The sequence below is a fragment of the Calypte anna genome, chromosome 1 (genome assembly GCF_003957555.1).
Source record: "Calypte anna isolate BGI_N300 chromosome 1, bCalAnn1_v1.p, whole genome shotgun sequence".
NCBI lineage: Eukaryota > Metazoa > Chordata > Aves > Apodiformes > Trochilidae > Calypte > Calypte anna.
The window spans coordinates 40,821,145-40,846,446 of record NC_044244.1 but is presented as its reverse complement, the minus strand read 5'-3'; the positions used below and the strand labels follow the sequence as shown (position 1 = coordinate 40,846,446).

Below are 25,302 nucleotides of genomic sequence, written 5' to 3'. Positions count from 1 at the left end.
GTGGTTCCCTACCTGCATTTGCCCATCAGCTTTGTCTGTAGGAGTACACAGAAGCATTGGAAGAGTACTAAGCACCATGTACTACAATACAGTATTTCATGGAGAACTGGTGGCAGGAAATCTAAAATACCTTGTGCATTTTCTGCTGAGGTTAGGTACAGGTCTTCAGTCCTTTTTCTTTCCCTCTGTACTCATCAGGCAGGTTTGACTTCACATCCTTCTCTCAGGTGGAAGTTGTCCTGGTGAACATGCAGGATGGTTGGGAAAACATAGTCCTCCACCATTGCTTTATGGGATGAAATGACTTTTTGTATGTTGTGATGGAATTGTAACTGATGGAGGCTGGGGAAGACAATTTTCCCTGTTTTCAAGCAGAATTTGTATGCAAAGGGAGAAGTGTAGCTTCCCCTAGTTGCTTTTAGGGTCCTTTCAAGCTGCAGTTACTGCCTGTGGTGTTTAAGGCAGCAGCCTGGCTTTTCCCTGTCAAAAAAACTTTGAGATTGCAGCCATCTGTTTACGAGTTTAGGACAAGAAGTGCCAAATTTATGCCCACTAAAAGTCCTGGAGTATAGAAGTTGTATGTTTTTGCTGTGAATTATGTTAGTGCTTAGGAAAGCTGGATAAAGGGTAAATGACTTTGGAAACTGTTTTATTTTTACCTTAGAAATAAAATGCACACATGAGGGCCTATGACCCTCTTTAGAGTCATAGAATATTTGGGTTGGAACAGACCTTAAAGATCATCTGTTTCCAACCCCCCTGCCTTGGGGAAGGATACCTCCCACTAGAGCAATTGCTCGAAGCCTCATCTAACCTGGCCTTGAACACTTCCAGGGAAGGGGCAGCCACAGCTTCTCTGTGTATTGCATTACATTATTGAGCCCTGTTACCTGAAACATTTTCCCATTTCTTAGCAAGTCTGTGCAAAAGCTTGTGCAGGGGGCAGGAAATGGGGGAGACAGATTTCATGTCCATGAAAAGAATGGGTACATGATGTTCAGTTGTGGGATCCTGCTCCCAGCCGTGTGCTGGTTCCAAACCTCACAGTGAGCTCAGGGTCTAAGCAGCACTGAACTGTAACTGTGCATCCTGAGGAGACTGCAGCACAGCACAAGTAAGAAATGCAGACTTCTCCTTGCTCGGCTGCCTGAAGGGGACTTTTGTTCTCTTTCAGGCAGGGAGGAGAAAATGTCAGAACTGTTTGCTGGGAGCTGCTTGAAAATATCCCTACACCACTATTTTAAAACACCATTCTTATCCACACTCATTTCTGCTAGTTTTGTTTGTTTGCTTTATTTTGTTTTTGTTTGTTTGTTTGTTTGTTTTGTTTGTTTTTTGGGGTTTTTTTGGTGGTGTTTTTTGTTTGTTTTGGGTTTGGTTGTTTTTTGGTTTTTTTTTTTGGCTAGCATTAGTTATTGTGTGTCTACACAGTTAACATGAACTTTGCATTTTTTTCCCTTCTTATCTGATTAGTTTTCAGGCACACTGTCTTTGCTCTGTGGCTTCTGCAACCACTAGGGCCAGCAAAAGGAAATCGGTGAGTGGCAGCTAGGGATGGGAGAGAAGTCTGGAGAGCCCTTTTACTGACAGCATGGATGGGTGTCTGCCTGATAAAGACAGCTATGTAATTTAAGCTTAAGATACTAATTAAAGAAATGAGAAACAGGGACTTAGAGCAGAATGATGAATCCCAGGTTTGACTTTTAGTTTTAGCTCTGTAGCTCTCTTTCAGCCTCTGTCAAAGTGTACATCTTGTATTTCTGCCTTGTGGAATATATTTTGAAGTATTACTTACTAAGTGGGTATTAGACCTGTTGCATGAGCTGAGCAGAGAGGGTGTGAAATAGCTGGGAAGCCAAATGCTGAGATGCATTCTGGCTTGGTGCTTGGGTATCTTGAGACTTGGATAGGATCAGTCCAGCTTCTGGAAAGAAGACATGAATGTTAAATACAATGGCTCTGTGTTGGTCCTGTGGGCTCATCTTGGCTTTTATCACTGCCAGTCTATACCCAGGCAGCAATGGGTCAGCTCCAGGTTTGTCAGTTGTTATCAGAGCCAGAATAATACTGGAGGGAGGATCTATCTGTGTAGCAGGAGGGGTAGTGATTCCTGCCTTGTTGGCTGTTGTGTTGTCCCATGGCTGCCCAGCACCGGCGGTGGCTGAGAGAGGGCAGGATCCTCCTTCCTCCTGGGCAGCACCAGCACTGAAGTTTGCAGGGCCCTGCAAGGAACTGAAGCAGAAAGCCAGGTCAGCACTCAGCAACTTTATTCAGCATTGTTGTTGAACTGAACCGGGCCACGTAACTGGCTTAAGATCTGTCTGCTTAGTAGTTACAGTCTCATTTTGATTGTTTAGTTGTTCAGATGCCAATGTTGGTCACGCTGAAAGCCACTCGTGGCCATGGTGTCTGTTCAGTGCTCCTCTCCTCCAAGTTCCTGCTTCTCTGCTTGTTCCTTTCTACCCCAACAAACCTTCCTCTTCTCAGGAGGGCTGATATATATGCAGGGCTTGGGGAGGACAGCTCTAGCCATGTTAATGTTGGCTATCTCAACACAGGCATCACCCAGCCAAAAATGCAAATTTGTTTTTCATCAAAATTAAAAAAACCCACAACATAAAAAAACCACAACTTGATAGAAAAATAATAATTTTCATAGGAGAAAACTTGAAAGCATTATTTCACCCTCCCAAGCAAAATATAACAAACTCTCAGATTCTCATACAGGTTCCTCACTGCCTCAAGTATTGGATATGCTGCTACCATGCTAGGTATATATTTTACCCTTGGCAAAAGTAAAGGGGAGATCTTTGTTCTGGCTGTCACAGAATTCTGGCTATCATCTGTTTAACACGTATATCCTATAGGCAAGCATGTGAGCAAAAAACTTGCTTTTTCCAACTAAACAAAAGAATTATTTCAGCTCTTTTCTAAAAGTTGCCTTTAACTTGACTTTTTTAGGGCTTCCCCTTTGTTTAACTCACAGAACATAGCCTTGTCTGCCTTCTGAGGCTTATAAATTATTTCCTTTATTACCATGGTTCTGCTTTGAGTACAATCCCTTGGTACAGTGCCTTTATGTGTATTTGATAAAGTCTTTGCCTTTGATTTGCTTGTGATTATTAATTCTCTATTATAATTAATGGAGGCTTTGTCTTTCTTCTGCAGCCTCTATCAGAAGATCTTAGAGCCTTTTGTAAATGTTAAGTGATTAGTAATGCAGTAGCAGGCTGGTGAGTTGTGTGTGTGGTTTGTCTCTAGGAAAGAGAAAAAGAATTTCAGTCTATTGGCATGCCTTGTGTTTGGGGCTGGTTTGAAATCTTTCAGTACGACAGTTTTTCTTGAAAAATGCACAGTTTTTGTAAAACTTTTAATTTTATGTTCTTGGAAAGCTTACAGTTTCGAAGATGACTTTGTGAAAGAGTTTTAGGTGTCTATTGGAAGTTTTGCATGTGTTGGTCTGTGATAGGCAAGCAGAGAAGTGGGTTAAGTGTAGGCACTGCAGGCTCTTTACCCATCAGGGACTGGTTTCCTTCTGGTCTGGTGCCTCACGCATGAAGTGGGAGCTCCAGCAACTACTTGAACTTTTATGCAAGGGTTGGCTGCTTCATCAGGGGGATTTGTCCCATGACCACATCCCACCTGAGGTGTGAGTGAATGACAGTCGTGTCACTGGTTTGAGTGGAGTAGAAATGGTCTTGAATGTGGACCTTCTATTTTGCATGTGATTATCTGAACTATTAGAATACAAGGTTCAGGCAGGTGAGTCGCTGTTTGAAAAAGGGCAGGTGGGTGTGGATTGGTCTCTGGGAAGAGTAAGGAAACTTGGGAAGCAGTAAGACCTTGGGGGAAGGAAAAGAGCTTCTCCTGCAGTTTGCATTACATGGCCCTTGCACGTTTCCCTTTTGTGTGCTGCTGCGGCCAAAGAGGATGACAAAGTTACAAATCATCTGTAGTGGAGCCAAGGGTAACAAACCAGTCTAATAGCTTCTAAAGTTAGGGTTTAATCACCAGATGAAAGTACATTGTGTAAAAGCAGTGCTCAGGCAGTGCTGTGGAGCCAGCTCGGCACTGGTTGAATGGGAAGGAAAGCACCGTATCCAGAGCCCCGTGATGAGTGTCATGACAGCTGCTGCTTTCTGCTGGGCTGGATTCAGCTTTGCAGTCAGAAATAACTAGGGCTAAAATTAAGTAGCATTTACCATCTGTTTTTGTAAGAAGCAGAGGCTTGCAGTCAATTTTTTAATAACACGGCAGCAAATAGTAGAGACTTCAGAACTGTGAACTGGTGAACTGTGCTGCTGTTATGTCTTTTAAAATTACACTAAAATTATTGAGTGAAGGTAGAAAGGAACAAATTGTTATCAGCTTGTTCGTTCTTATAAAACCGAGAACCCAGAGACTTTTCTTCATTTTATAGTGCTCCTGCTGACTTTAAAGGCCATTTTCTGATTTGTGAGAAATCCCTGATAGCCCTGGTGGTGCTTCCAACTTTCTGCAGCTAATTGCTCCTGTTCTGTGCAGTTTGTGTGGAATCCCATGCCCCGAGACAGCCTGCCTGGCTTACAGATGTAGTGCTGCAGAGCACCTGTGTATGCGATCCGCTCATTTTAATAATTTGTTTGAGAGGCCAGCACAGCTTCCAATGTGACTGAATCATGTTGCCTGCTGACACTGCCAGGAGACTGTTAAAACATCAGAGGGCTGCCAGGAGCCCATGCTGCTTTCCTGGGGACCGGTAGACAAGTGACCTTTTACTCATGAATTTAAATTTCTGGTTTAGGGAAATGCTCAGGGTTTTCACTGAACACTTTGGCCGTCTGCCCATCCCTTGTTACGTTTGGATTTTGCTAGTGCTGGCTGAAGCAGTTCAGGGAGGACTAGTGCTGCCTGTTAATTGCAGAGCTGCTCAGAGAGGAAATCTCCAGCCAGAGGGGAGGGAAGGCTATGGCAAGCATCTGGGAGACATTGTGGCTAATTGTGCCAGATACCTTTCCAAGGCATCATCTTTATGTGCCTGTAGTTACACCTGACTTGTCCTTTGTAAGCTCACAGCTGAGTCATTTGGATTATTGGCAAGTTTTATATGAAGGCTGTAACTCTTTGGCAGAATATGTGTTGTGGGTCAAGGTGGGGGCAAACTGTGTGGCAGGAGACCATTCTCTGTATGCTGGGACTGCTCATACTCATTCTGCTGCATACCTGGGGGAGACCTCTGCCCTGCCCTGGCTTGGTGTGCCCATGGGAGGAAACAAATTTGGCTGGGGCAACAGACACTAGTGAAGTTCTGCTGCAGACCAACCTGAACGAAGCGATGCTACTCCAGCCTGTCTTCCCACTGGTTCCTGTTTTCCCCTACTGCACGTTTCTTCTGACCAATCCATGAAATTAATTGATCAGGCTTTAGGGAAAAATGTTTTCACAGAGATCTAATTTAAAGATCAAAGGACTGTGCCAGCTCAACAGAGGAGGAAGCTTCCTGTGGGGAAGGGAAAAGAAAGGGATGTGTGAATGGGAAGGTGGAGGGAAAGGAAGAAGCAGTGATATCTCATGGGGGACATATCATGACCTTTAGCCTGTTGTGCAAGTGCACCTTTTCTCTACCAGGAAAATGCTTTCTTGCATGGGTGGCTTGTTTGATGTAAGGATCTTGTGCAAATATTACAGCAAAGCCACTGTTGCTGACAGGGATTCAAGATGCATGGCGTTTACCAGTGGTTTAATATCTGTAATCTTTTACAGTACCTTTGGGTTTGTGAAAGCATGGGTTGAAAGCCATTCTTTATTGTAAATTTGCAGTTAGGTTCTCAGAAATGTACCTGTTTCTCAGTCCTATTATTTTTAACTGCCTTCACTTGCCCATTTGAGGGGATCTCAGTGTTTTCCATTCTTGTGATTCAGTTATTTTTTTCTGCTTCTCTTTCTTTCCTTAGTAGTGCTAAGTGAATATTGGTACAGTAAGCAGGGAAAAAGTCCTCAGCATTTGTTCAACTGTAGGATGAAAGGGTTCTGGAGTGCAGCAGGTGTTGGCAGTACCCTGGCAAATTTATGCTCCTGAGCACAATTTCTTCTCTGCATAGTGGCTGTTGACCTGCAAACGTGTGTGAACTGGAGCAAGCTTTTCCAAGTGGGCAACCTGACTACTTTGGACAGAGATTGGAGATGGCTTTCTCAGGAAGCTCCTTGCAGAGAAAACACCATCTTTGAAGTGCCTGCTTTTTGGTGGCCAGCAGCAGACCAAGGGATGCACTTGGCTATCTTTAGAGGCAGCAAGAATAGGGAGAGATTTCTGGCTGTGAGTCCATAACCAAGTGCAGCGTCCTCTGTCCTGGCCCCCACCCCCACTTAGCAGCTGGGAGGCTATCTTTGTGCCTCCTCCTGTGTCACCCTGCCCAAATTAACATAGGTTTGGCAGTCCCAAGGTTGCAGCCCCTTATCCAGTTGCTGTTGTTCCTTCGGTATTCAGACGCCTCTGCAGTCGATCTGGTACCTGTGTGAGCTGCTGGGGCCGGGATGGCAGGGCTGCTGTGCAAAAGGCGCAAAAAAGGAGGTAGGAAAGATTATCTTTGTAGGAAGAATCTCTTCCTGAGCTGCCTAGGACCTGGTGTTTGGGATCTCTGTAAGCAGGGCTCTCCGTAAGCAGGGCTCTCCCTGGGCAGCAGGCTCTGGGAGGCTTTCAGCTGGCATAGCCGTGCTTTGCCAGTAGCCATAGATGAGGATGTTTTGGTCCTGTAGACCTGGCCCAGTCCCACAGGATCTGAAGGCAAGCGGAAGGGTTTTATGTGGCTCTTCATCTTGTGAGGGAGGGGGCTTAATACGCAATTCCATGTTAACATTCTCTCTCAGTTTAGTAAATTGCTCAGAAACAAGGTTTATGCATTAGGAAGAGTGTAATTATTTTTGTATTTAAGAGATAAGTGTACAATCTAATTAAACTTTTAGAAATAAAATCAGTTTAGTTGCATTTAGAAGTGTTCTGGCTTGAAATATATGCAGTATTTTGTTGACATAGCACCCACTGAAGACAGTACCATGTATTCACAGCTCTGAGGACTTAGCAGTTCTCTTCTCCATTTGCAGGGCATTAGGAACAACGATGTCCTGACCTTATTGAATGCTTGGCATTCTCAGAAAGGCAGCAGTGCTCTAATAATGGAAAGAGTTACATCTAGGAAGAAAGCTAGTACTTTAAACCAAAGTGTGGCTTAAGTGGAATTTAGTTATTTATTGTCCTAGGAGGGTTTTAAAAATCTTAATGTGTAATGTCCAGTTTCCACACGACTTTTCTTATGCCTCCTGGTGGCTGTATCCCTGTTGGCATCACAGTGTAGGAGCTGCTTGGGCGAGAAAGCTCTAGTTAAGGCATAATGCAGAGAGTGCCAGAAAAGGCACGCTGTGAGAGCTGCTTTAGTTTCTTCTGTGAGGTCTCTTTGCTCTCTGTCTTTGATCTGGAGAAGTTTCCAAAAAAAATGAGAATGAATGCAGAGAAGGGATAATGAACAGTTTCTTTAATAAAGACATTTATTCAGGAGGTTAAATTTGTCTGTATTCTGTTTGTATTTCGTTTGCAGTGGAAAATGCCTTTTTGTTCTCTTCCCTTTGCAGAGGGTGCACAATACAGAAAGCAAGAGAAAGCAAGCCCTGCTTCTTGCTGGCAGAGCCCCTTCCCCGCAGGCTTTGTGCAGTGTTAGCTCTAACCAGGCACTCTAACAGAAGCCATAAGGTCTCAAAAATATGGGACTGGCTTTTGTTGCTTGCAGAACATAAGAACACAATTTCATAATTGAAGATTTTAGTCATGTTTAGTATCATGCTGTGAACCAGAGTTAGCCAACATCTTGGAATTGCAATTAAGAAATATGGTCACTGGTTTTAAGAATCTTCTTCTCAAGTATCTGTGAAAGAAGGTGTAGGGGTTGTAGTATATTCTTCCCTCTCCACCTCTGTGTCAGTAGGATCACTGTGTTTTCCCTTTCTATTGAGCAGGAAAAAAAGCAAGCTTGGGTAGAGGACTGCATGCAGAGTGCATGCAAATGATTAGCTTGTGGTTTGATTTTCCAGTTGGAAAGAGGAATAGTGACTATCTTGAAAGAGGTTCTTCTTGGGATACAGTGACTCTTCGCAAACTTCTCTCCAGAGAAGTTTGTCTTGCAGACCTTACTTATTTGGAAATCCTTGCTTTTCCCCTAAAAAGAGTATGGGACTTGGGCCTCTCCCAAAGAAATTGCAATACCACAAATGCTGCCACAAGTGATCTTACCCAATGCTAGTACAGGAGTGTCACTGAATAGGAGGGGTTATTACCATGTCTTTTTATCCCCTGTTTCTTACTGTGAAGCTCTGTCAAGATACTAAACAATTATTCAGTACTTTTTCCCAAGTTCAGTTCCTCCTGTGTGGCAGGATGTGGGAAAGTAATTTACTATCAATTTTATTTGTAAAGGGTACTTCACTGACTTTTCCAAAAAAGAGCTGTGTGTTTGGGATAAGAGCTTGAAATGACAAATTCCAGATTTGTGCTCACCAGATTGTGCTACATTTGGTTTTAGTCAGTGGCAATGCTAGAATGAAATATGTTTTCATCTTTATTTGGCAGGTCTCCCTGGGATTCTCTGAGGCCCTTAATGAATCCAGTAGCAAATTGCACTTCCTTGTGTTTTGCAGCTGGAAGAGGTGGAGATGAGTGGTGGTCATGCTGTCTGTCTGCTCTAGATCTGCACTGTCCTGCAGACAGGCTCATACCCCTTCCTTCTGGGGAAACAAGCACTCAGAGGTTGCTCTTACTACGCAATTGGGTTTCTTGCAAAATATTTTCAGTCAATAATGTGGTTGCTCAGTTTAATAAGAACCTATGAAAGGATGTTATTTCTATTTTATTTTCCACTGTGGCTGCAGTTCTTGATTCCATAAATCATAGGCTCATTTTGAAATGGAGCTACCAGATGTTTTCTCCAGTTATGAATACCCACCTCAGCCCCTACACATCTGCAAACTTTGCATTTATTACAGTCTTCTGTTTTTTTTCTCTCTCTTCAGTGAGTGACCTCCAAGAAGAAGGTAAAAATGCTATCAATGCACCAATGAACCCAAGTGCCATGGACATCCATCCAGAAGACACACTATTAGGTAAAGTATTCAAGTTACAGACCTCAACTAGGCAATTACTTAGGAAGGTGGCCACTGTGACCCACATGTCCCTTGTGTTACTGCTCAGTGTGGATTACTCAGTTAAAACTTAAGAGAATTGAGCATGAGAATTGAGAATTGTTGTGTGTGTCCCTGCCCTGCCAGCTGAAATTCAACATTTCTGCCTGGGTTCTCTAGGCTGACAGTGTGGCCAGAAAAGGAGCAGAGCTGTACTTGCTCTTCCCAGAGGTCCACTCTATGAAATTAGAAGGGCTAAAATGAAACTTAAAGAGCAGTGCCACCTAGGTAGATACACTTAAATGAGGTAGTCTGTGGGACAATTGACTTGTTCAATAAATAGGCAGAGAACTCGAGTTCTTCTGTGATCACATGCAAAGCAAATAGGTGAGATTTGCAGGGAATTAGATGGAAAATACTGCTGAATAGATCTGCTTAATGGTTACTTCAGTTCCATTACCAATTGCCAAGTGAATCTCAGTCTTTATTTGTCCTCATGGATATCCTTCCCTGGTAAGGAAGTGGTATTTTACAGACAGACAGACAGGTAGATAGGGAACTGAAGTACAAAAGGACCAACCCACAGAGAGTCTGTAGCAGAGGGTTGTGTCCTATAGAACCCTTGGACTGCCTCTTCTCAGCATTCATACTACACTGTTGTTGACTAGTGGATGTTATGTTTGTCCTTCCATGTTGTTCCTCCTGCTACTTTGCAAGTTACAGTACAGTAAAATGGTACCTGATATTGAATGAACAGATAAGAATTTATGCTTCTAAAAATAATAAGTTAAAGTGATTAGGATAGAAATTCCTGTTCTCTCTGTTCCCCACACTTCCTGAGTCCCTACAGGAGCAACAGTATAATTTAATCTAGAAAAAAAAAAGGGTTTAAAACTTGTTGGAATAAAAAAATTTTTTGTTTCCTGGCCATATGTCTCTTAATCTATGGAATTAGGTGAAGCAATCTGTCGTGGTGATAGATAATAAAACAGGAAACTAAAAATAAAAAAGTGTTAGTCATTTAGATTCTCTGATTAGAAGAGTAGTAGGAAATGCAAAGTACTGTTCTTCTGAGATGTGGGTGAAGTGTTGGTTGCTCTGTGTATATGTACAAATCAGCTATGTCTCCAGTGATTTCTTCTGGGTACCACTAAAGGTGTGTATGACTACAGAAGGTGCAGGACCATTCCTGGAGGTTCATCATGCAAAACCATTATAACTGTGTTGAACCTTAAAGTTCTGTGGTGAATCAAATAGCATTATGGGTCAAATCTTGCTCAAGGTTTCAGTTAGCAGTATTTTGGGTGTGTAGTGGGTGTTCCTTGCGACTAGACTGCCTGACTCATCCCAAGGAGTAATAAGGAAGTAAAGGAACTGGGGGGGTGTGTGGAAGCAGCCAAAGAATTCATGTTTTTTCCTAGGTCTGTAGAAGTTTGTCAAGTATGTTCAGAGAGAAGGGTCTTATTTTTGCTCTCCACTTAAAGGAATAGATCTCTAACCTAGATCACAGCTACCACTTCACTACTAAAGGACCGAAAATGAAGGGTGCAAAAAGAGGTCTGCAACTTGAAAGAAGGCACCATAATTTAAATTATGAGACTTGCTCCAACTGCTTTCTAAATATTGCTGTCCATGTCCATGGTAACATAAACAAGCACATGATGCATGTATTCATGTGTGCTGTTCTGAAGATAATTCTCCCAAAGTTTGTTTGGTTGTTAGCCTTACTGAGCTAAGTTGATTTTGCTACCAACATTTCTGTATCAAATAACCCCTTCTAAAAATCAGTCTTTACATTCATGCCTCTTGTGGTTGTCTTACTGGCTGTTGGAGAACATTTCTCACATCTCTGCATCCCACAGTAGCAGCAGAAATAGAAGACTACTCCTGAGAAATGTATTTTGTATTTTTTTCCTGTGCACAAATATAAATTATGTAAATTGGGGTAATTTTCATTCTCGGGAGGTAAGGAATTCAGGCACACAGGGCCATGTGAGTGGGCAAGTTTCAGAGAACCAGAGAGCAAGGCACAAACTCTCAGCCCAAGCCTCTGCAGTTGCACTGAATGCAGTGCCATAAGCTTGCTATACTATTCAGGATGGTGTAATTTGGGACATGTATTTTCAAAGAAAAGTTAAGTGCAAACTAAGGAGAGGGAAAAAAGTAGTTGAGTATACTTTTTGGCATATTAGTATGAGAGTGTGGAGGACAGTGATCTCCCTGATCATTCTGTGGGGTTTAAGTTGGAGAAGGTCAATGGGAACAATCCTTTTTTAGGGAAGTTAGGGCTGTTATCTTTCTGTGCGTCTCTAAAAATGCCTAATTCCTTGATCATTGGATATCCCCTTGCTAAGATGATGACTTGGCACTGTCATTTCTTGGTCAGCTGACAGGCCACTTCATGATTAGGAATTGTTGCAGTATTTCAAGTGTGTTCATTTGAAGTGGATCTCACCAAAGTTTCTCATTTTACTTGGACAGAAGAGAACGAAGAACGCACTATGATTGATCCTAACTCAAAAGAAGACCCCAAGTTCAAAGAACTGATCAAGGTAGGAGATCAATATTTTGTCCTTCTTCGATTTAAGTAGTGAGCTGGAGTAACTTACAAGCTGATTATCAAGATACAGTTGAGGAGTACATCTTGTTGCTGAAATATATCTGTGAAAATTAAGTTCATCAACAAGGTAAGGTTAAAAGCAATGAGAGAAACATAAGAAGGCTGAATGTCAGAGTGCTAATGGTACTTACAGAGTGAGGCTTCATTGTCCATTTATATAAATTCCATTATCACAGTGAGGATCAGTGCTTACCTTGACACTGCCTGGAGTGGGCTATTTCTGTCTATGAAAACAGGAAAGGTGCTTTGGAATGTATTAGTGAGCTTTTCAGGAGATGAGACTAGGACAGAATAAGCAAGGGCATGGCAGGGGACAATGAGAAGACCTCTGGTGTTATAGAAAAGTTGTAACTGGGATTCTTTTTGGCCTATATTCTGTTGTTTGGGTTTCTTTCAAAAAAGGAAAGTTCTCAGTTTTCCTGTGTGATAGGGCAGGGACCAGACTGCCCTGGATTTGTATTATCACTGGAAACACCTGCCCAAGGTGTTGATAATAGTATTCACAGATATGATGACGTGAGGTGCAGGTTTCTGCCTCAGCAATGCTCCTGATGAAGTCTTTGATCTTTGAGGGATTAGGGCTTACTATAACCTTTTCTATGCTGCAAGTTGTTGAGGTAACAAAGAAAGCTTGAGTAGGGAGCAAAAGGAATTCTGAACAAATGTGATTTCTTTCCAAGAGGCATTTGTGCTTGTGTTAAACCTCCCACTACACTTCTTTATTACTTTAAAATTAATTTTTAGAAATACTTCTTTTAGAAACAACAACACAGCTGTAGTTGGATGAATCTGAAAACCTTGGGTAGTGTATACTGTCTCCAAATAGGGGGTGGAGCTGTGGCACATTCATTTCAGGTATGCACCTGGCTGCACACGTTTCACCAAATACCTCAGCAAACACTGCTCACCTGGTGCATCTTTAAAACAAACCTAGTGGTCTGCTTTCAACAAATCAGTAACCTATTTAGGATTCCAAAACCACATCACACTGAGTTTAGTGAGGAACTGTGCTCAAAATATATTTGTTATTCTGATTCACCTGGAATGCATTGTAGTTTTAAATGAAGTGAATTTGCACATTCTTTCTTTGTTAGAACACAGATCCATTAATTCTCTCAGAAGGTACAGTGGTCTTTCGTTGTTCTTTCAAAAGGTACTGTGGTTTCCTTGCTAGTGGAGCAGCAATATTATCTTTAATTCAGCTGAATTCCGAGTTGTTGCAGTGAAGGAACTAGATGCACTCTGTGGTGTAGGGGATTTGATATTGAGATAATAATTGCTTTTAAACGGGGAAATTTGCTGTTTAATTTAATGTGACTTGTTGAGTCTTCCTTAAATGTCACAGTCTGGCAAGGTTGTATTTTCCAGTTAACAAATCTGAAAAATTTTAGGAGTAATGAGTATCAAGGGTAGAGCTGCACTCGAGAATGTATCTGAGTGCATAGAGCACCTTGCATCAGGTTCTGGTTCACTGTGCAAGTTTACACTTGCATGAAGAGAAAATGTATTACAAATTAAACTAGAGCAGCTGGTGTGGGGAGAAGCATGCAACTGGAGATTGTTTCCTGGGGATCATCCTCAAAGCAGAGATGTGACCTGTAGAGTACCTACTTGAAAATTATGTAATTTAGGTAATTACTAATCATGTGACTGCCTCTCATCAATTTTCAGAGATTCTAAGGGAGACTTCACTAGAGGAATATTCAACACTATGTTGGTTTGAATCTGGAAGGCAGGGAGAGGTTTGAATTATGTTGGCAAAACCTATTTGATGCCACAGAATTTGGAGAATGCAAAAAAAAAAAAAAAAAAAGAGGAATTTATTCGTTGTTTTCTGTTCTGTAATGGCTAATGACATTTTCCAAGATCCCTAGTGCTGGATGAGAATCAACCGTGCTAAGTGCTATACAGCAAGCAGCTAGCAGAAAAGACTGCCTTCTCCATCTAGGAAGAACTAGCAAGGAGTGAGGGGTCGAATAGATGAACGGTTTTGTAGTTCAAGTGGTTCTCTCTCTTTTCCGCTCTGAGAAGAATGTTTCAATAGCAGAAATAGAGCCTCATGCCTCTTGAAATTTGGCAGTGTGACTTTGTTCTCTTGGTGCCAGCCCAGATCTCTTTCAGCACCAGCATTAGACATGCCAATGGTTTGCCATCACAGATTTGGAGTATTTCTGTTCTGTCAGTCACACGCAGCTGGATAAATGGATCTCAGTGCAAAGAAACAGCAGAGATATCTATTGCTGACACTGCTTCAATATCTTTTTTGTCTCCACAAAATGTTGTTTCAATTTCTGCTTGCCTCATGCTGTAGGAATTATATGCATAGTGAACTGATTGGTGCAAACTCGTGGGAGTGTTTGGAAGTGATTTTGACAGGGCTGTTGTAACTCTGGAGGGACAGATTGTATAGCATTGTGGTAACACAGAGAGACCAGAAGAAAGCCTCATGCCTTAATCTTATTAAAGCAAATATAGAGTTCATCCCCTTATTGAAGACTGCTTAGTTATGGATGCTAAAATACCTGCTTTAAGTCCTCTTGCACATATGAAAATCATCAGGGACTAGAATTATATTTCAAAGTGCTAGTTGTTATCATCATTGACAGCATTTTAAAAAAGCTTCACCAAAATTTGTCAAAATGAAGTCTTCATCTAAATTTCTTCTGTGGTCAGCAGCTTTTTTTTTCTTCATTTACTCTGTGTCTAATGAAACACACTTTGGTACATAGCTCAATAGACACAAAGCTTTCTTTCTTGGGGGAAGAGAGATGAGTCATCTTTTTATTTATATATTTGTATAAATAATTATTCACAAAGTATTTTCATGTCTAGTGTCTGAAATGTATGAGCTTCTTTTCATTGTCCAATAATTGACAAGTGCACAACTTACTTGAAGTGTTTGAGTTACAAGTTTTATGATCAGATACAGAGGTATTCTATGATACATTGGTTTTTATTGTGTACTTCAGATCCAGGTTTCTAGTCTATGTGTTAGTGTGAATCTGTTTAAAATTGAGTTTCCATTAATATATTGGTTTGTGTCTCTAATTGTAAGGAGTGTTGGGGGGGTTCTTCTACTTCTCTTTTAACTACTGTAAAAAAAAAACCTAACATCATCCCAAACCTCCCCACCCTCAAAAAAAAACCAAAACAAAAAACCAAAAAACAATTCCAAATCAAAGGAAGCTGATCCTGGTGTGATTTCCTTGTTGTTCATAAATGTTTCTTTGTATACTGAGTGTAAAGGTAGAAGGTTCCCCCTTCTGGTTCAGATGTAGCTGAAGAATAAAAGTTTCAAAAGCTTCATTGCTGGTTGTCATCCTAAACATAATTAGAGTTAGTGGGCTGTAGGACTTGAGTTGGAGGCTTTGAACAGATACTTTGACATTTCACGTAAGTGGCAGATTTCCTAGAATATTCTTGTTTGTTTTGATAGGAAAAGTCTGAAGAAGAGCTTGTAGTAATTGAATAAAAAAAAACAGCTTGCAAGAATTTGGTCCTGTCTGAAAGGGCCTTTCCTTGACAAAAGACAGCAAGTCACAGTTGCAAGATGCTTTCCCCCCCTGCATAGATTTCTGTAAGAGTGACTGATACTGCAACAACTTTTGGCCTTTAAAGCCTCATCTGAATTTCATAGTGGTCCAAACACTGCTACTCTGGGTACTGCCTGAAATGAGTAAATACTCTCGTTTGTAGTAAATCATTACCTGCCCTAGAAATGATCACCTTTTCCTTTTTCTAATTTTATGGCTTTTTAAAAATTCACTGTGGAGTAGAGAAAATAAAAATGAAGCTGCTGTCCTTTTCCTAATGTTTCACATGTGACCAGATTAAACCATGCTTCCTAAATTCTCTGTGATCTACTTTTGAAAACAAACAGCCTTGTCTTTGTTTACAGGCTGCCAATGCTTTATGCTTAGTCAACAGTTTCCAGTCCTGGATATTAATTTTTCATATTAATTTCCATGCTCAAATCTGAAGCCAGCTAAGTTTTCATAGCTTTCATCTCTTGTTTCCTAATGCTCCTAGAATTCAGGGGGGAAAGGGTCATTGAAATAAGGGTTTTCTTTCTTTCCTGGGCTTCCTGTTTTCCCATTGTACCAGATGTGTTCATGTATTTTGTCTTGTTTTTTGTTTTATTCATTACTGTGTGGCAGGGACCGTGGGGTCCTTATGCCCTTGAACTTTGCAGATGTACTCTGAACGTGTCTCACCAGCCAGCCTGCAGAACAAAAAGCACTTTGCTGCGCTGGTGAAGTTTGATGTAGAAATCCATCTTGCATGAACTAAAAAAAAAAATGAGCCAGGGAATCTCATTTTCCCTTCTGTATTGTTTCAGCTATCTGCTTCATGCAGAATTGCAGTTTTCAGCCCAGTGCTTAGTAATGCAACATGGCTCATTTAACCAGACATGAATTTGTCCTAAAAATGATATGATAAATGGAGGTGTCAAAACTTAAAGCACTGCTGGAAGTTTAACAACTACAAACGCATGTGTCCGGACATTTGACACAGTTCAGTTCAGAGATGTTTTATATCATTATGGATATGCATGGAGGACAGGGGGACTTTGTATTAAAGTTTTAAAATTGTGCTGCTAATACCAAATACTCGGGACTATAGAAAAGCATATTTCTGTGCATGTGTGACAAGTTAAGTGACATAACAAACATTTCCATATACTTGCATGCTGGTTTGGGAGTCTCCAAGTACTGAACCAGATGAGTTTTAGGTTCATTGAAGATCACCAGCTACATGTGGGATCTTGTGGTGGCTTCATCAGCCTTTGTTTGTATATGGAGAGGCACAGTGTTAGGGCTGACACTGGGAGAACAGCCCTTGCAATTCCTCAGTCCTGTGGTGTTTCTCTTACACTCATTATTTAAAACAGTGAATGTATCCCTAGCTTAAAAGGCAATATTGCACTGCTGATCTATGAAGTACAGATAGAGAAATGAAGGAATGGGTAGAGAAGTGTGAGACCAGAGAAACTGGAGTTAAGCATTTTTTCATGCACAGTCTTTCTGTCTGTGCCTTCTCTTTGCTCCCCACCAAGTACTCTGTGACTGTATCAAGATGTTTAAATTTTTAGACATGTACGTTATTGAGTATTTTCTGTCTTTGTGTAAAGGAGCAGCTATAAAGTGGAGAACTGACTTTCCATGAGCACAGTCAGAAAGTATTTCTGCTATGATGTTTTACTTCCCTGCTAGAGGTCTAACAAGAAAGATTTTTCCAGGCTCCTAGTTAAGACACAATCAGGAAATCAGAAGGTGGGACAGCAGATTTTTGGGATTTGTTTGTTGTTTTTTTAGTTACAGCACTTACTAGTCTTCAAGGGCTGTTAAAAAAAAAACACACCAAAACCAAACACTTGGATGTTTTTTTCTTAAATTTCAAATTCATTTTTTCTAGCAGAGCTGAAGTTGCAGTTTGAATACTAAAGAGGTTAGAATGGTCTTTGAGATATTTTTCTTTCTGAACTATTAAAATAATAAAGTAACTATGGCCAGATCTTGTTTAAATTGAATCTCTTATGTACTTTTTTGGCAACAGTTTTTCCATGCTAAATTTTTCTGAAATGTTTAGCTAGCATGCAGTGCAAGTAATTTCTGTTTTTAATATGCTGTGCCCAAAGCCACTTGGTGATTCCTGTGTGCCTATGCTCTTGGAAGTGGGATGTTGGCTCCTACATTAAAAGGTACTTAAGAACATTTATTTTTGATTCATTGGTATGTTCTATATTCTGACTTAAATACCACTCAGCACAGAACAGACAAAATAAAATACTTGTGAATGGTTTCAAATAATTTTGTATCCTAAGTCTTCCCTTACTAAAGCTTCTGAGATCTTTTGGAAATCTGGCCTCGTCCTACAGGAACTGTAGTGGGATCTGATTGTCAAAGGCTAATTTCAGCTAACTTCAGGTAATTTCTGAAAGTCTGCTCTAGAAGACTTAAATGGAAGACTTAAATCTTCTGACTTTGATTTCTTCTTTTGTTTTTCTGTTGGTGTCTATGTGTGTCTTACTTGTTTTGGAATTCATCAGTCCCCTTATTGTCAGGCTTTGGAAATCCCTTTCTGGGTAATCTGGGTCAGGAAAGTGTCTTCTTGTTTTGGACTCACTTTTCTGTATCGCTGATGAACATTTCTGAGGTGAAAGATGGTATCCCTCTTCTCATTGTCTTCCAGCTGTGTTAATCCTTTGTTAACTTGTCTAATAACCTCTCTTCAGTCCTTTACCATAAATGTCCGTCTATTCCCTGAAAAACATTGTAAGAGATAATAGGCAATTGGAGTTTCTCTCCCAAGGAGGTCATGGTTCTTCACCTGCAGAACAGAGCTATGCTGTTTTATTTAGGCTGCATCTTCTTGCATTTAACTCTTGCTGGCTATAAGCTTTGAGCTAATTTTGCTTGCAAAGGGAATCCAAAGATTTGATGACCTATGCCAGATGACAGCTGGCATGTTATGACTGTTTAAAACCTTTGCTTTAAATCTAGAGTAGAAGGATTGGGCTGGGAAAGCTTCCCTGATCCAGAGGCTGCTGAAGAGGTGTCCTGAGACACCTATAGGGTGAAATGCTGGGAGAGCAATTATTACGACATTTGTTTCTGTTCATTTTTTTAGTCTACATCTATCAGACTGTCTGACAGAGAAGAAAGATGGTTTCCAGGGCCTGTTGGAGGAAGACTGTCAGGAGACAGACTCCCCAGCTTGGCTCCTGTGACCACAGCCAAAGTGAGGGGATGACCACACCTGCCATGCCATGGTGGCACGGTCCTTTTGATCCAGGACCCCATGTTCCAGGGGTGGCCCAGTTGCCAGCAGGCTGGGCTGCTGAAGCAGAAATGTTGCTGCCAATTCATGGGCCATGCAAACCACGAGGGTGTTGCAAGAGGAGGGCATGAGACGGGAGGAGGGAGAAACTGATTGATCCTCCTGTCCAACAAACAGCATTTAGGTGGATGTTAAGAGTGTGGAACAACTTGGTGGCATGTATTGGAACAGTGGTGGTAGCTGTAGCTGCACAGTGGAAGCCATCTGATAGAGGGGATGGCCCAAATGATAGATAAGTTTCTACAAGGTCACAGGGGAGCTGTGGGGCAACAATACTCGTGACAGAGCACATTCTTGTGTACTTACATCTGTCTTCAAATGTCATCTCCACTTTCCTGCTCTAGCTGCTCTAGAGAAGACTACTTTTGATACAAGTTGCTGATATTGGCTAGTGAGCAACTTACCAGAAAATCTTTATTTTGAAAAAGAGTTCTTTTAAACAAGTAATTTTTGATATTTTTCATTCCTCTGAGCAGAAATGATTTACGTACATGAGCATCAATGCAGATTTTTGCATTCCATCAACTGACTGGTTGACATATCCTCCACCTAAAATTTGCTCTTATGTTGTTTTTAGAGCTGAGTTTCAGCCCTGCACATTTTCAGCATGCTTTGGAAGTACTATAGATACAGAATGGAGGTACATGAAACATCATTATTTTGTGTTTGGACTGTTAATTTTGTGGATGCTGAGCCTAGCAAAACTCAGTTGAGGTTTGTGGAGTTAGTGAACATCAGTAACTAGACTGAGTTACTTAAATGCCCCTGTGACCAATTTATTCAAATGTACATGTTTCCTAGGATTGCCAAAGTTTTCCAGTTCAAACCTGTCTGTATTTTGTTTATTTTCTTTCATTTCATAATCACTTGTGGGTTAAAACCATGAATCTTTTTTAGCTATCATGACTGCTGAAAAGAAGTGGAATAGGATCTAATCAGAAAGTCAATTTAAAGAATCCATAAGTTTATCTGAAACAAATTAAAAATGCAGAATTTTTAAATGAGGCTTATTGCTTTATTTAGCTCTAGTTAATGGATTTTACATGTCTGTGGTTGGCAATACTCTTTTCCTCTTATAGAATCCACCACTTAGCAGGATTTAACATTCCATCTCTTCACACAGAATGATATTATTTTTGACAAAGTCATTTAGTTTTCCAAGTTATAAACTGGAGGAAGCACTACTAGCAACTTCAAACAGTCAGGGCTGTTTTTCCTGTAACTGTTTGGAAATTATTATCTTTGGCACCTGGAAAACTTAACTCAGTTCCTTTTCTTTTTAAAGGTTCTTTATGTTCATTCCTGTTTTGCAGGTGATTGAGTGTTTTTTATAGTTACTGTAGTCTGCATATGGGGACTACTGCACATGTTTTAGAATGGCTATCAGGTCCATTTGAAACCAAAATTTTAATTCAAGGTTTCTGTATTCTGCAATACTTTAAGATAAAATACTTTGTCCTGTTGCTAATGGCAGGGATCTAGCCAGTGGATCTGTTTAGCTGTTCTTAGTAGGAATGTTCACTCTTTCCCTTCTGAAGCTCTTCTTTCTGGTGCTCCACTCATACCTATTCAGGGTAGTGATCATGGTGTGAGCATAGGACTATGGTCCTCTATGAGCAGGTCTGCTGCTCTCATAAAATAGGTAAGACATGAGTTTGAGTTGTGTAGAACAGATAGACTAGCAGAGGTTATTGTTGTAGAGTTGCAGTTGCTACTTGCTTTAGAATTGGTCCAATAAGGAGACATTTTAATGAGGGAAAATAGAGGTCGCTAAAATTGCCATGCTGCAATAGCTAAATTAAAAAGCAATAGAGCAAAAGCATCTCTTTGTCCTTTATTTCTCTGTAAATTTGAAATACATAAACTTGGTTACTCTTGCTTTGGTTTTTATTGCTGGTTACTACCTTCAGTGAAAGGAATGTTTCAGTGGTTTTTAGACATTTGCCTGCTTTTTTTGTACTTTCAGGTTCTAATTGACTGGATTAATGATGTGCTCGTGGAGGAGAGAATCATTGTCAAACAGCTTGAAGAGGACCTCTATGATGGGCAGGTGCTGCAAAAGCTGCTAGGTAAGTTCACACAAGAGGAGGCAGCCACAAAGACTGTAAGGGGCTCAAAGTTTTTATTTTCCAAAGCTGCAGGCAGCAGCAGGCCTGTGCTTGCCATCTCACCAGAGATAGAGTTTGTCTCACTGATCAGATAGAATGTCAGCTTCTCCATCTGTTCTTCTCATGCTGTCTGCTGAAAGGCAAGGAAGTCAAGGTTCCTAGGTATTTGTTTTATAGACTAAGTAGAAATATATGAAATATATGGCAGAAAAAAGGTGAAGAGATTTGTGTTTACAGTGGGGTACCAAGCAGAAGCCACGATGTCCAAAATTTTATCTGTGTAGTTTGCTTCTGAAAGCTTTTGGGCGGAGAGCTTTTTTGAGGTCCTGATAGAATGACTTAGGGGAAAAAATGAGAAGAGAATGTGTGGCAGTAGGCACATACACATAATGTGCACTTGTGTGCAAATGATTCATGAAAGGATATACTCAGCTAAGAAACTGTGATTTTGCAGCCCTCTTACATCTTAGCACTATGTGTGTTCATGCAAGAAGCACAATAGAGACAGCCTTCTGATGGTGCAGTGATTTATGGAGGTGCTTTTAGCAGAGAAAGAGCCTTGGAGCTACAAGTGCTATTGTAAATCTACACTGTTTCCACTATCAGATTTTCAGACTGTTCTCAGTTTACTTATGATGTGTTTTCAAGAGTGGGCTGGGATGTGGGATGTATGTGTCAGAGTGGGACAAGGGGACCTCATAGAGCCAATTCCACTGGTGTTAAAGGATGCTGCTTACTGAATTTTCCGGACCTGACCCTTAAATAACAGGTCTGCAGCATTTTGATGATTGTTCACAAGCTTTTAAAATTGGTTCACAACCAATTTTAACCTTTGTGTGCAATTAAAACTCCTCAAAAATAACTTGAGGAATAAAACAAGATTACTTTTGACACTGATTGGTTAAACTACAGCTGGGAGCCTCCAGACATGGTGGGGAGTGGGAGTGTAGAGTTACTTTTAGCTGGGGATTATTTGTATGAATACTTAACATACAGACACCACTGTTTCCTCAGATAATAGTGTATTTCACTGTAGCTACAGGTCATTAGGTACCACTGCTTTCTCTGTAGGCCTTGTTTCCAGCCTCAGGCCTGCAGACATTTAGAAAGGGCTTAGGTGTATATAAACACATTTCCCCCTTCCTGGGAGCATTCAAGGTCATATGGATTGATGGTCTCAGAAGATTTGCTTAAGCTTAAATTTGTACTTTCAGCTAGCCTGTAATAAAGCTTATCAAGCTTAAGTAAGTGGCTACACGTTTTCCTTTTTTTGTGCTAAATTAATTTATTAGAAAAATCCATTGAACTTGTGTAGACTGTATTGTGCCAAATGCTTTTCAGCAGTGGAAGAAAACAGGAGGTACAATAGATGTTAGTAATAACTTGGTGCCTATCTGAAAGTTGTTACATATATTTCGACACCTGGTAGATGAACATGTTCTTCTAGATGTTACAAATTTTCTATTTCAGTTTTTATAGGAATTGACACACTGACTAAAGCTTTGGTTTCAGGAATTTTGCTTTCTGAGGAAAATCATTCTCTCGGAAAATTCCGAACAGAGTCTAGCTCTGCCCACTGCTCTGTGCTCGTTATTTTACCCAGGCCCTTGTTAAATCTGATTTTTTCTGTTCTTTTTGTTGTTCTGTTTTTTTCAAATGCAGAAAAATTGGCTGACCGTAAACTGAACGTGGCAGAAGTGACGCAATCTGAAATTGGTCAGAAACAGAAGTTGCAGACAGTCCTGGAAGCTGTCCACGATTTGCTCCGACCCCATGGCTGGGCAATCAAGTGGAACGTTGACTGTAAGGACTCTGTTGTGCTTTCTGTCTCAGCTTCACAGGCAAGGAGGGTATGATAGTCAGTAGGATGATCATATTGTCTGTGCTTCAATGTGATTTTTAGAATTATTTGTGTAGAGGGTGTTAATACATCCATACAAGTATTCTAACTGGTACCTTCTTCTGTGGACTTTAAGGACAGACATACATGGCTATGAAATTATTGAAGTGATTTGTTACTTTAAGGATATGCTTTCATTAGGAAGTTATTTGTTAGCTTCCTGAATTTGAGTCCCTGCAGATATAAAAAATGTTAGTCATTCCAATTCTAGAGGGTGGTCCAGCCCTTCAGGCCACCCCTGTGATAGTAAAATGATCCTACATCCTGCTGGAGGATGCAGCTTCTGACAGGCTAGGCAGAAAGTGCCCTCTTTTTGAGCATGGCCTGTTAAAATTGAATGTAAGAATGGAATTTGAAAAGTCCCTTCACCTAGATAGTGAGTGGGAATCATCTCTTGCAGCCCGGAAGGCTTGTGTTAACACCTTGGAAGTCTGCTAAAACTATAATTCCCCAGTACAGTGGCAGGAGAGAGACTGAGTCTGCCTGTCTTCATGGACTAGAGGGAGCTGGAGTATTTGGATTCCTAAGTTAGGCACATAACTTAAAGAGAGGGTTGGATCTAGGCTTTGCTACCTTTAAAATTATATTGTAGGCCTTGTTGATTCAGGTAAAAGAGGAAGAAGGATAAAAACCAAAGAGACTGTTCACCAAAACATTTTTTGCTGCCTTTTTCCTAGAGCTATTTGTTCAAAATACAACCTCAGTATTTTTTTATTTGCTTCATTTTTCTTGTTCCCTGCAGCAATCCACGGCAAGAATATGATTTCCATTCTTCACCTTCTGGTAGCTTTGGCAATGCATTTCAGGGCTCCCATTCGACTGCCTGAACACGTGTCTGTGCAAGTGGTAGTTGTACGGGTGAGTATGAACTCCCAAGAAAAACTGATCAGAACAATCACTGTTTTTTACTGATTTTGTAGTACTGGGCTGCTCCTGTCCATTGCTTCTCAATCTCTTGTCATTTTGAAAATTCTTGTCCCAGTTGTTTTGTGAGCCATAGTCCTGGGAGTGCACTTTTGGTGTGCTTAAATGTGATCCTGAGAGATAATGTCTTTTTGGGACCACCATTTGCTACTGCAATATCAAGCTAAAAACATGTGATTGATGGGATTTTGTATAAATGGAGGTTGTGTCTGTAATTTGGGGGGGGGAGGGGGAGGTGTTTGTAATTTTTTTTGTTTGTTTGTTTTTTGTAGAAAAGCTATTGAAACACAAACAGCACAGAAAGGAGTTCACCATGTAGAACATAGAATTTCCCCAGCCTGGGAAGCTTGTTACTGATGTTGGTTTTCCCCAATGACTTACTTTGCAGACTTAGACACGTTGTTTTCCTTGGCATTCTAATAGACTTTTATCATTTCTTTCACAGCCTAGTGTTTTTGTTAGCTGTCCTTAGATATGGAGAAGAGACCTGACTCGAGGAACCCTGACTTCTTCCCTCCAGCCCCAGATACTGCTCTAGTTCTCTGTCTCCTCTTGGTGTTGACCATTTCCTTTCAGTCTACGAAGACTCTGCTTTCATACATACTGTTGGTTTTTATCTCACCTTCTATCCCAGTGCAAGCTCCTGTGGCAGTACAGTCTGTAGCATGTGAACCCAGTTTTCTTGAACTGCTGCTGAAACACCAGGCAGAGCTGTTCCAGCTGCCTCTCTGATGGTGCTGTGACTGCTGCTTGCTCAGTGCTGTTGGTGCAGTGCAGGCTGAGCTGCTGGCAGCAGGCTGTGGAAGGGCTTTCTTGCCATGTACTGCTAGAGCTGGCAGGCAGTATCAGGTTTACTTGCAAGAATAAAGAAGATAAAATGATCTCTGACTCTGTTTTGCAAATGTGAATCCCCTTACAAGATGCAATTGCATGGGGGTTGATCAGGCAAGCCTCATTTTGCTTTATGTTTACATAATGGCATTTTCCAGGCTGCCTGCCTGAACGTTCTATAGGTGCAGGATGTGAGGTAAATGTGTAATTGATGGATGCTCCCTGGTTCACAATAAATGTATGCATTATCTTTAAGAGATGATTTTGAACTGTTTTCAGGCTGCTATAGATCTTTCAAAAATGTTGAATTAGGCATAAATGTACATGAAACTAAATACAAGATTAATTTATTTTTAAATTTCCTTTTATTGTCTTGGAAAGGTAAGGAGGAAAATATAAATACAAGGTTTTCAACAGTCCTCTGATACCCTGATGCTAGAAATCTTTTTATGACCAGTACAGTGAGGTGTCTTCTGTACTGATAAGCCAGGTTAAAAAAAAAAAACTCAGTTAAAGAGGTAAAGCCTCCCTTTACTTGTCTTTACTGCAACATACAGGATCTTCCACCTCTGTAGCAGAGGGAAGTCTATGGAGAACTGACTGAAAGCATCTGGTTTTCTAGAGTCACTTTATCTTGAGACTAGACAAAGCTGAGCTGAAGACAGGATGAAATAAAGACTAACTTAATCTAGGTAAAGAGAGAAAGAGATAAAGAGCAACTCCTCTGTCTGCAGGGGAGTGTCTGAAGCTGTCAGAGCAAAGATACACTGAGAGTTAATTTAAGCTTGAGAGGCTGCAGGCTCTTGCTCTTGAACCTAGAGCCTGGAGTCCTGGAGATGGTTATGGCAACTGCTGGCTGTGAGCCTACCTCAGCTGTCCCCATGCAAGAGAAGGCTTGTTTCAGCCTCCCTATCCTACTGCTAGGAGAATCTTGC

At 40.9% G+C, this 25,302-nt stretch overlaps 1 protein-coding gene across 2 annotated transcripts in view; it reads left to right on the top strand.

The window, feature by feature from the left end:
* The window catches only part of PARVB (parvin beta), a 58,905-nt gene that overhangs the window by 15,028 nt on the left and 18,575 nt on the right, over nt 1-25,302 (top strand). Inside the window, exons 1-6 of one of the 2 annotated variants that reach the window (XM_030463035.1) lie at nt 6,446-6,550; nt 9,037-9,126; nt 11,626-11,696; nt 20,571-20,673; nt 22,375-22,515; nt 23,355-23,470. In XM_030463035.1, the coding sequence (XP_030318895.1) occupies nt 6,514-6,550; nt 9,037-9,126; nt 11,626-11,696; nt 20,571-20,673; nt 22,375-22,515; nt 23,355-23,470 (558 nt within the window). In that variant the 5' untranslated portion in view covers nt 6,446-6,513. Of the gene's footprint in view, nt 1-6,445; nt 6,551-9,036; nt 9,127-11,625; nt 11,697-20,570; nt 20,674-22,374; nt 22,516-23,354; nt 23,471-25,302 lie in introns of those variants that run through there. The other variant, XM_030463028.1, reaches the window with a different exon arrangement.